This window comes from Microtus ochrogaster, unplaced genomic scaffold (assembly GCF_000317375.1).
Source record: "Microtus ochrogaster isolate Prairie Vole_2 unplaced genomic scaffold, MicOch1.0 UNK19, whole genome shotgun sequence".
Classification (NCBI taxonomy): Eukaryota; Metazoa; Chordata; class Mammalia; order Rodentia; family Cricetidae; genus Microtus; species Microtus ochrogaster.
This window is the reverse complement of record NW_004949117.1, coordinates 5,156,016-5,168,010: the sequence shown is the minus strand read 5'-3', so window position 1 is coordinate 5,168,010 and position 11,995 is coordinate 5,156,016. Positions and strand designations below refer to the sequence as shown.

The 11,995-nt window shown below is 36.5% G+C and overlaps 1 protein-coding gene across 37 annotated transcripts in view; it reads left to right on the top strand.

Moving 5' to 3' along the window:
* The window catches only part of Rims2 (regulating synaptic membrane exocytosis 2), a 392,861-nt gene that overhangs the window by 170,659 nt on the left and 210,207 nt on the right, over positions 1-11,995 (top strand). For 21 of the 37 annotated variants that reach the window (XM_026789435.1, XM_026789445.1, XM_026789437.1 and 18 more), the window contains 2 exons: positions 7,912-8,120; positions 9,744-9,863. In XM_026789435.1, the coding sequence (XP_026645236.1) occupies positions 7,912-8,120; positions 9,744-9,863 (329 nt within the window). Of the gene's footprint in view, positions 1-7,720; positions 7,789-7,911; positions 8,121-9,743; positions 9,864-11,995 lie in introns of all 37 variants that reach the window. The other 16 variants (XM_026789442.1, XM_026789447.1, XM_013353916.2 and 13 more) reach the window with 1 other exon arrangement.

The following is an 11,995-nucleotide window of genomic DNA, read 5'->3' as shown; positions in this document are numbered from 1 at the left end:
TTCTTCTTCTTCTCCTTCTCCTTCTCCTTCTCCTTCTCCTTCTCCTTCTCCTTCTCCTTCTCCTTCTCCTTCTCCTTCTCCTTCTTCTTCTTCTTCTTCTTCTTCTTCTCCTTCTCCTTCTCCTTCTCCTTCTCCTTCTCCTTCTCCTTCTCCTTCTCCTTCTTCTTCTTCTTCTTCTTCTTCTTCTTCTTCTTCTTCTTCTTCTTCTTTTTTTTGGTTTACCTAAAAAATTTTGAGTTAAGATTAGGTTAGCAAGTTCAAGAATTAATGCATATGGTAGTTTCCTAAGCCATAAATTGTAAAACGCTTCTTTTACTTATTAGAGGTTTTTTAAAGTAAGCAAAATATACTTAACCTTTTTTAAAAACTAGTGTTAATAAAGTTGAAAAGATTGTACATTCTGGAGAAAAGGTCCCCTTTCAGAAAGAAGCAGGTGTTTTTAAACATAAATGTCAAATTCCAACAGGTACCTTTATATCAGTCCCAGCTTAGTGTCGTTATCAGTTGTGAGATTTACCCTCCTGCACGGTCTCACATTGCTTACAGACTTTAGTGCATTGACTATAAATACTCACAAAACACAGGCTACTAAAAGGTCTGTATATATTAATAGATTCAAGCAAATGTTACTTTATGATACTTGAGATAATTAAACATATAAAGCATTCTAAACCATTGGACTCAAAGCTGTTTGTGGAAGTTTTAATAATAAAAACTTTCCTTTTCTGGAGAGCTATTTTCTAAAGAGAAAAACTTTTAAAAATCAAAGATTTTTGCCATGTGTATTAACTTTGTTGACAAGTAATTTTATACTAAGTACTCTTATCAGTTGTAGTATTACTTCTGAACTTTTACTTTTAAATAAACAGAACTCACTCATACTGAAGCTGCATAGATATAATGAATTATGCTGCCCTTTTATTAGACAGTATTATAAAATCACTGTATCATGTTTTTACAAAGTATAGATACCTATTATGGGTTTTACTTTGTTACCCTGGCTGTCCTAAATCTCACTCTGTAAACCAGTCTGGCTTCAGACTCACAGAGATCTGCCTGCCTTTGCCTCCCAAATTCTGGGACTGAAGGCGTAAGCCACTACCATCTGGCCTGAAACTTCCTTTAAAATGTTATTTTATGTGTCTTGTCTTGATTTGTTTTGTTTGCATGTATATCTGTATGACACATGCATGTACGGTGGAGGCAGAACCAGAGAAGGATGTGGTTTCTCTGGAACTGCAGCTGCAGACCGTTCTGAGCACTGTGTGGGTGCTGGGAATCAAACTCGAGTCCTCTGGAAGAGTAGCTCGTGCTGAGTCATCCTTCCCGCCCCCAAAATATACTTCTTGACATCGAGTGTTTGTCTTCTTCACGCTAGCATTTCTTCCTTTGTGATGGCGTATCGCAGAGCCTCTGTTCTTGGGTGTTGTGTGATCACAGTTCCTGAAGGCTGCTGGCAGGTCCTTTCCATTTGGCTCTCCATCACAGCTTAGTGAGCCAGCAAAGAGACTGTCTACAAGCAAGGACATAGCACCTTGATATAGAGTGATATCCTGCACCTTTGGAGCAAATCCCAGGTCCTATTAAAAAAGGAAGACTATGAAATAGGGAATATGAAAACCACCTTACAATCCTTCCTCGGCCACGTTCCAGTAGCCTGGGAGCTTTGCCATGGAGTATAGTTATTAAACAATTGCCCTAGATAGATAGTATCTCCTGTATTGTTGAAGAGACTATTTATTTATAAAAATTATATTATTATTTATAAAAATAACTGTATTATTGGGTTTATGTGGGAATTCCCCTGTGTGATAAATTGACCCCACAGAAAAGTTTTAGCATCAATTCTCAAAATACTGTTTCTGCGAGACATCATCAGAGGCCTCTGTGTTCCATTGAGGGAAAACCATGGTGTGATCCTCTCAGGACAGCACGTGGTCTTTGTGAGCTGAGAAAGATGACCCCAACTCTGCACTTCAGGAACCTATGTAAACATCCAGTTTGGAGTTTTCCAATACTATTTTACCTGGGGCACTGCAAATTAATGAAGCCACTCACATTTTGCAAAACCTGTGTTGAATGGAACATATGTTAGGAAAATACAGCATTTTCCCCAAGAAATTGAAGAGGATGAACTACGGACGTGAGACCTAGGAGGAAAATAGAACATGCTTACTTTCATTCATAGGGAAGATGGTAGAACTATAGTTTGCAACTATCTTTCTGATTATTACCCTATTTCAACCTCTCAACAATCTGCGAGAATTAACAATTAATTTCCTTTCAAGTAAATGAGAAAAGGAGACGCAATGTGTTAAGTGACTTGCTGAATCACAAAATGAATGAAGGACGAAGCCATGTCAATAACCTAGGTGCTTTAGCTCCAGATATGAAACATGTCATAATATGCTATATTTTTTTAAAAATTATAGTTAAAATGAGTTGAAGAATGCCTTGGTGCACTACATGACTTAAGTTTCAAATTTTTATTAACCTAATGAAAACTAATGATAAAATGTTTTGAATAAGCTTTTGCCTAAGTTTAAAGATTATAGGAAGACAGTTATAAATAAGGTAATTGCACTTTTTCTCTCCATGTTTAAAATACAAACATACTATTGGCCTAGTTTGTATTGAAAAAAATCTTATTTTAAGAGCTGAGCCTTTTGATTCCTTCTAGCCAGACCATCATATTCAATTGTCATTTTTCACTAACAGAATAATTAGCTGATCTGATGTGCTTTCTGTGTAACTTCTTGCTGAACCAGTGGTCCTCCTTCAGCTTGTTGACACACTCAGCCCTTCATCAAACACCTCCAGGCTTGGGGAACGGCTGCCTGAAAGGCGGCAGAACCTTCTTCACTTTCACACTGAAGTCAGCATTGGTCTGTAGGAAGTCGCTAGCCCAGGACCACGAGAGTATATGTGTGCCCTTCACTAGCTCTCTCCGGTGTTTACAATTTGTATCCAGAGGCAGAAAGACAGCAAAGACACGGGTTCTGTAGCAGCTCCCTACTTTTTCTGTATGCAGCGACATTATCTAACTCTGCATTATAACATTTATCATCATATGCATATTTAGAGCTTAATGTCTAAATTTAGCAAAACAAGAGATTAGTAATTATAACAGCTAATAATAAAACATATTAACAATATTCTGCATGTAATGAAGTCTCTCTTTGGCCACAGTCAAGGATGTAGGTAGAATGTGGAGGCTAAGGGTGACTTACTTCCTGGGTGGGACAGGGTAAGAAAGTACCCTGTTTAGTCACATGACTCCGATCAGAAATTAAAAACTTATAGGATTTTTTTAAAATTTTATTTTCAGAATTTTCCATGAACAGTTTGGGCTGTGGTTGAGGGTCCCCAATGAGCACTTTGATGCCCCCTTTCCAGAGAGCCAGCACATCATTAACCACCGTGTTCTTCCCCTCAGAAGGCCGTACAAGCACTGTCTCACTCACAAACATCCCCTTATGACACTTTGAGATTCTTTTGTTCCATTTAGCATTAGTGCATGTGAACACGTTCTAAATGTCAATAATTTTTCCTTTTCAATAGTTTCCCCAGCCTTAGTTAATTATTAAGCAGCGTTCTGTGATGTCTGTATGTCTCTTTGTCTAGCTGTTATATATTGTAGAATGTTCTGGTTATTTCAGCTTTGGAGCTATATAAATAATGATACTCTCTTTGATTTTTTTCTATTTGTAAAGCAGTCAGTTTTCATTGTTAAGTACCTTAGCTTTAGATTTTATGTTGTATTTTATGTTGAGCAAGTTTCTGTCTATTCATCATTCTCTGAACTATTAAAAATATATTTTTCGTGTCAATACATAAATTGATAGGATCATTTGATTTTCTTCTTTAACTTGTATAAATGATGAATTACATTGATTTTCAAATATCTACTCTGTGTTCCTGAAACAAATTCCACTTGGTTGTGGACTGTTTCTTCCTTGATAAATTTTACTTATGAATATTTTGTTAGGTGTTTCCATGTCCACCCTTAGATTTATTGTTTTCACTTTCTTTTATCTCCTTCCTTCTTTCCTTCTTCCCTTCTCTCCCTGTCTTCCTCCCTCCTCCTTCCCTCCCTTCTTTCTTTCTTTTTTGGTTTCTTATTTCTTTTACTTGTATTCCCATGAGTTGTTTGAACATTTTTTGACTTTTTTTTATTTTTCTTTTATAGTTTCCATTGATTGCTCTAAATAATGTAATATATTTTGTGTACATTTTACATACTACGAGCAGGCATAGTCACCACTTAGAGCTAACTAGAGAACCCTTTGCTCTTGTGTTCAGTTATCTCCCCTCTTATATACCCTTGTTTGGATATTGAAAGCCAAAAGTTGGCATTATATACTTTGCACTTCAAGTATCTTAAATAATTTAGAAAACTCAGGAGAACAAAATTCTACTGTATTTATCCATATTTTTACTTTCCATATTTCCCATTCTTCTTTATATTTCCAGGCTCCTTGGCTTTCCATATCATGTAGCTTTTTCTTTTTAATAATATGTCTGCTGGTGAAAAACTCAGCTAGCCTTCTTATATCTGAGAGTGTTTTTCATTCATGAAAGATGATTTCATCTTATTGAGAATCTAGGCTGGCATTTCTTGGCAGTTTAAAACATTGTGCCACCCACTGTCCCCTGCCACGTTCTGATGCAGCTTTTGCTGTCACTGAATGGTCTCTTTCTCACCTTTTCATATTTTTTGTGTTACAATCTTAAGTTTTAATTTTTAGGCTATATCTTTGTATGGATTTTTTGTGCTCTAATTTAAAGACACACATAACATTTTGAATCTGTAGGCTTCCATTTTTATAGTGTAGGAAATTTTCAGCTTCTAACTGGGAATACTTTTTCAGCTTATTCGTTTTTCTTCTCATCCGGTAAGGAGAATGAGGATCATTTGTTACCATGTCTCAGTCTTTGAATCTCTGTTCATCTTCTGTGATCCTTTAGTCTGGTTCACTTGGTCATTGTTCTGTTCTCTCTACATGCAGTCGAGCCTGTCCACTTTGCTATGTTGCACGGTTTTCTAGTTATACATTTTCCACTCGGTTATTTTGTGTCTTTTAACAGTTCTTGCTCTAGATCCATGAATAGGGTTTTGTAGCATTACCAGATGATATTTTATAATCTTAGTTTGCCCTTTGAAGTCATACAAGAGTTAATATTAGTGACTGCTAATGTCTACACACTGCTCTTTGTGATAGTTTAAGACCCAGTTTTCTATGTGCTTGATGATAATTATTTTATTTAATTTTCAAAATGACACTTGTTTTCATTCCTTTAACAAATGCAATTCAGTGCCATGAATATGATATCTTAGCCCCTTTTTTTCATTAATCAGAGGAATTTTTACTTTGGTTTCAAATGTTTTAAAGTGTTAAACTACTTTGTTGACAGAGTACAGGGCCACATTTCTCACCTTTGTGCAGTCTTGAATCAGGGAAGCTGAGCGATTGTGAACTGAATGATTCTCTAGCCTTCGTGCAAATCACTCAGGACTGCGCATTTAGAGGTCTCTTACAGTTTATCTCCTTTAATTGAGAAACATAGAGATGCTTTTGTATGGAACCATAGTGTGTTTTGAGAAGGCAACAGGTTTCCTAAGCTATAAAGACTCTGAGGCTGTTGAGTAGTTCCAAGCAGGGGTATAAGTCTACAATGGGCTGATCCCCCATCTCTGGTGTGTACTACTGCGATTCTAATATTTTATCTGTGTGGTAACATTGCTTAAGAAGCACCTTTCTGGCCCATGGGTAAAGAATAAAGTTCTTCCTGTACATTTTGGCCTAACACATCTGTAGAAGACAGCATCATGTTAGCGTGACAGTAGACACTCCTACATGAGATCTTAATTGCCTGCAAGTCTTGTTAAGACAGATTGCTCAGCCCCACCAATTCTTTTTGAGTCCCCAGATCTAGAGTGGCATTCGATGCATGCATTTCTAACATTTTTTGAGATTCTGTTGTTGCCATTTTAAGGACTTTTAACATCTTTTTTGCTGATATTCCCATTCAAATAACTCTACACCATTCAAGTACTAGATCCAAGCCATCCATTGTTTAATAACTTCTAAGATGTTTTTAAAAACATCAATGTTTTTGCTGTTATGAAGTATGAATTTTATTGCCAGTGGTGTTTCAGATGACTTCTATGTCTTCTCTGATAAAAGCATTCTGCTATGATTTTGTCATCTCAGACTTGCTCTTTTTTTTTTTTGTTTCGTTGCTTTGACTAGAAAACTGGATGCCAGCCTTGACTTTCCACTCTTCCTTGATACTAAAAATTCTCAGCTCTTTTTCTTGTGATAGCTACTGTCATTACTATTGTGTAGGTTACACTCACCTCTATCTTTCCCAGAGATTGTTGCAGGCACCTTTCAATTGTAGCTTCTTTTAACTTGGTCTCTATAGAATTTAGATTCAGCCTTTTAAGGCATAGGTTAGGTTTTGTCTTAGTGTTTGAGAACGGTAACCTTTGATATGGCATAAGAAGACTCGTTAAAGCTGTGCTGTGCTCAGTCACCATTTTTGCTTACCACTGTGTCCCCTCATTTCTTTAGGTGCTGGTGCCCCCCTGGCACCCCAGGGTTTTTTTTTTTAATTTTTGCAGTATGGTGTTAATACTTCCTACTGGAATGTTCTTTCTTTTCCTTTCCATTTGTCTGTCTCTTTACTTGTCTGCTAAATCACATATTCCAGTTTCCATCCTAAAAATAGTTACTTCAGAGGTGCCCGGTGAGTTCGTCTTCTCTCCTAGGATTTTGTTCTGTTCTGTGAGACGCTCATCTCTCGTGTCCCTCCCCACACTCACAAACATGTCTCATTTTTACCATATAGAACAGAGGGGAGGTATTCAGTAAGTATTTTTTTAAGTGAATGAAAATACTAATATGTCTTGAATTTGTGTATGTATATATGTAGATTGAGAAGAAGCCTCTTTGAAATAGGAAGAAAATAAACACACTATGATTGGGAAACAGATTTTTATCATAAGTTGTTATCATGTAAATTGTCTATCAAAACTGTAACAATGTAATTTCTCAAAAGATAAGTTGTTTTAGTGTAATACTAAGTAAGTTATGTTATATAAGTAAAATTTATGATTTCACCTTCCTTTCTACTGATAGATATAGAATGAAACTTTTTAAAAATCATTTTCACAGAAAATCTGTTGCATAACTATTTTTTTAACCACTTAAAATGTTGAGGAGTTTCCATCATTATAAAGATTATCATATGCCATTCCAGGAACAATATTTAATTATTTGAATTTAAAATAATATTATTGCTAAGCCTCTGTTTAATTTATAAACATTTAAAAGTCTTGAGAAAAAACTCATAGCTTTAGACCAGCATGCAAAATTAAATGAGCTGAAATCCAGACATAGCTGACCAGCCTTTGTCTTAATTGGCTTCTTCAATAGATTTTGTTTCTACTTTTGCTTATTGATAGCAAAGGTATTCTATTTTTAAATAATTATGGCAAGGCTTCTGTTCTGAGATCTGTCTGGACTACAGAAGCCTTATATTTTGCATTTTATGAATTCTATCGGGAATAATAGCTTTTTCCTGGTATCTAATGACTAGGACAGATAAAGTCTTGAAAGCACCAGGATCCCAGAGTTTGAAATGTTTATAATTTCTCTGTCTGTCCTTTCCCAATGTCTCCTTTATCGCGCTCCTGTCTGCCTGGCTGCCACAGGAGACATGGATTACAGCTGGTTGGAACATGCGTCTTGGCATAGCAGTGAGGCTTCCCCAATGTCTTTGGTGAGACATGTGGAGCCTGACTATTTAATTTCTGTTATCATTTCACTTTTCCTTTTTATTTACACCTCTGCATGTTTTCTTTTTTGTATCTTTGTTTTGTTTTGTTTTATCTCACACTTGTAGGGGACAGTCAAAAGGGAAAAAGAAAAACTAGCGAGCAGGGAGTTTTGTCGGATTCTAACACCAGGTCTGAGAGACAAAAGAAAATCATGTACTGTGGTGGCCACTCTTTGGAAGAGGATTTGGAATGGTCCGAGCCCCAGATTAAGGACTCTGGGGTAGATACCTGTAGTAGCACCACTCTTAACGAGGACCATAGCCATAGTGAGAAGGTACTGAGACTGCAGCCCCTTCAGCCTGCTCATTCGGTCTTCCTTCGTTTGCTCTCTGTCACTCATTGAAACAGGACATAATGGAAGGACAGGGCGTTTCAAGGTCAATGTAGCATTTCCTAAGGTGCAGAAAAGAAAAACAAAACAACTAAGCCAAAAAGCCTTTTGCTTGCTTGGCTGTTCTCCTTGGTCAGCAGCATACCAAAATCTAAGTTAATGAAAATAAAACCTAGGAACAAAGGAATGTTTGGTGTGCAGTCGAATGAGAGAACTTTGGAATGTTATAAACGATAAATAAATATTTTTGGATTGGCTTATTTTAATGTTTATATCTATTTTCCTTGGGATGGAAATCAAATTATGAATAGTGTGCATCCCAGGGGAAAGGGAGATGACCGGGTCTGTTTGCACAGAAGGAGTTGTTTTTCTTTTTTCCCCTTCGCTGTCTTTTGTTCTCTTGTTGCCATAGCGTTCTAATGGAGCACTAATTAGTATTAGATTCGTTGCCATCTGCTTTGATATTTATTGTTTTATTTGCTTTTAGTGTAGCATTGTTTGAATCCTTCACCATGTAGATGTGATTGCCTGGAACTTGTCTTTCGCCTGCTACGCTTTGCATGGACTTTGCATGCTGCTTTTAGGCAACCATGCAATTACTATGATTACACAAATCATTTATTTTGTTGCCTAGCGTATTATTAATAATGAAACGGTTCATCATGTATAAAGCCATAATTCTAAACCCAAGAAATAAATAGGCCGGTAATATGATTATTATTTATCAATAATTGTCTTTGAATGATCTATTAAAAGAAATTTACTAAGCATATCAAAAAGTCTAAAACAATCAATAAACTTTTTACCAGGTGTGGTGGCCCGTGTCCTTAATGCCAGCGTTGTAGAAGCTGAGCTTGAGCCAGGGAAATCATAAGATTTAGAGACCAGCGTAGGCTATATAGTAATATCAAGGCCAACTGAAGCTACATAGTGAGTTCCAGGCAAGGCTAGGTTATGTAGCAAAAGCCCATTAAAAAAAAACTCAATTAATTTTTGTGAAGTGAGAAACATAATCTGTTGATCTTTGAGTAACTCCCGTTTCTTCACAGACTCAGTAGGACAGGTTTTGGTGGTTTACATAGTTTTGAAACTGTAGCTGTAATGTTCATTATGAGTTTAGATTTTATGTTTTAATAGTTTTCCCTTTTAACTTTTGCTAAGATAGAGTATTTTTTTAAAATCCCAAAAGTGCTGGAAGAAGAAATTGTCACTTTTTAGTGAGGCCAATTAAGTAGATTTTTTTTACTGTACATTTTCTGCCTGTGAGGTCTTAATTAATCTTCAGCAAGTTGAGTTAGCATATATTTTAAAGAAAATTTCAGAGCTATTATCTCTTAGTATTGTGGTAGATGATAACAGAAGGTTTTTATAATTGGATTTAAAAGAAACCTTTGAATTCATAAAACTAGGGTTTATAAAAATCCTGCAGTGTTTAGGTCAGTAATTTGGAATGTAAAGTGGTTTGTGTAATCATAACACTTTAGGATTCTGGAGTTTAGAGATACTGAACAATCACGTAATTTGACATAAAATTAATTTTTCTTATTTGTTGATGTTGTATGTCAGCACCCTGTGACCTGGCAGCCATCCAAAGATGGAGATCGCTTAATTGGTCGTATTTTATTAAATAAGCGTTTAAAAGATGGGAGTGTACCTCGAGATTCGGGAGCAATGCTGGGCTTAAAGGTACGTAATAAACTTCATGGGATTTGGCTCTGTATCACTTTACAGCTCTATCAGTAAAGCAAATGGAACTCTTTCTACCTGTGCCAAGTTAGGAGATATCCCATTTCCATTTTCAAGAATTTAAAAATATTGTCGTTCATTCCTTTGAACTCATTTTCCAAGTATTTTAAAGACGTTTCCAAGGTAGATGGGTGTCAGGAGGTGAGGAAGAAGCCAAGACTCCTGTCCCTAGAACCCACACCCAAAGCCAGGCATGGTGGCGCACCTCTGCAGTCCTGATGCTGAGGGGCAGACGCGCAGATCTCTTGTTCTTCCTGCCTTGTCACCCTCATCTACTCGGCAAATTCCAGGCAGCCAGTGAAGAAGGACAGACACTAAAGGTGTCCTCTGACTTTTATGCAAATGCACGCATACCCATGCACACTCATAGACATGTATGACTGCAAACACATACATCATTCACACTATACGCATGTGAACCTACAAACCTGCAAACATTCATGCATACTCATGCACATACATGTACCTCTGCAAACACAGACAAATCTATGCATACACTACACAGGTACACCTGAAAACACACATATCCAGATACACTCATGCACATGTATACCTGCAGATACACACATCCACATACATGTATACCTCCAGATACACATATCCAGACACATCATGTGCATGTATGCGTGCAGATACACAGCATATCAAGATACACTCATGTACATGTATACATGCAAATACACACATCCAGACACACTCATGCATGTGTATACCTGCAGATACACATACTCAGACACACTCATGAGAATGCATGCCTACAGATAGACCGCATATCCAGATACACTCATGCACATGTATGCCTGCAGATACATACATCCAGACACACTCATGCACATTAGCAAACTCACACACCTTTGTACACTTATATACATATACATCTGCAGACACACATATCCATGCACATGCTTATGCATACATGTACACCTGCAAACACACACATATATGTGCACATAGTAAATCTCTTGATAACCATGATATTAATTTTATATACATTTTTAAAAGACATTGATAGTAACCTGGTTAGAAAATAGTTTGAATCCTAAACACAACGAATGTACTTGAGCTTAAACCATGACCAATTCTAGACATTCTTTCCATTTCTCTGCTGTTCCTAATGTAATTTTTTTATTGTTGCAATTATTGTTGTTGTTTGTTGCAGAATAGGTATTGAATAAAAATTTTCTTAATTATAAATTTTCTTTCAATAATAAAGTAATCTGTAACTTAAAAACTATCTTGCCTATATTTATGTCAACATTAAAGTAATACTATTTAATTTTTTATTATGCAAACTTAAAAATACATGTGTTAACATCAAAATATAATTTGGTATTGATGTAGTAAATTGTGTTTGTATTTGTAGATTGTGTTTTAGAGAAAACTGCTTTGTACTGGTTTGCAGTGTCAGGGTCAAACTGAAGTGCTTATGCATGCTAGTCAGACACTCTACAGCCGAGTTATATTAACCTCAAATATGCTATTGAAAACCCGGAAACCTCTAAATACGATGTCAGGTGCCTGCTTTTCAAGACAGGGTTTCTCTGGGAAACAGTCCTGGCTGTCCTGGCTCACACTCTAGACTAGGCTGGCCTTGAACTCACAGAGACCTGCCTGCCTCTGCCTCGCAAGTGCTGGAATTAAAGGCATGCGCCACCACCACCTGGCTAGGTGATAAAAATATGTGTATATTTCAACTGTATTTTTCACATATGCAAAATAGAGGGTATTTAGCTTTTGTATTTCTAATATATTTAATGAAAAACTGAAATAAAAAAGAGTAAATGTTTTCAGAGTTAAGCCATTGTTATACAAATTGTACTCTAGAATATAGTAAATGGTAGGTATTTAAAAAAACTTTGGTGTGGTGTGATTAGATGGTGACAGTGTGCTTGACCCTTACCTGATTATGTCATGTCTCTCGTCTTCAGCTGTCATAGAGGTCATGAGGAGATGGTGGCAATGGTGGGACTTAAACTCAGGATGCTGTGATGATACAGGATGCTGATACAGAGATTAGGATGCTGTGATGATACAGGATGCTGATACAGAGATTAGGATGCTGTGATGATACA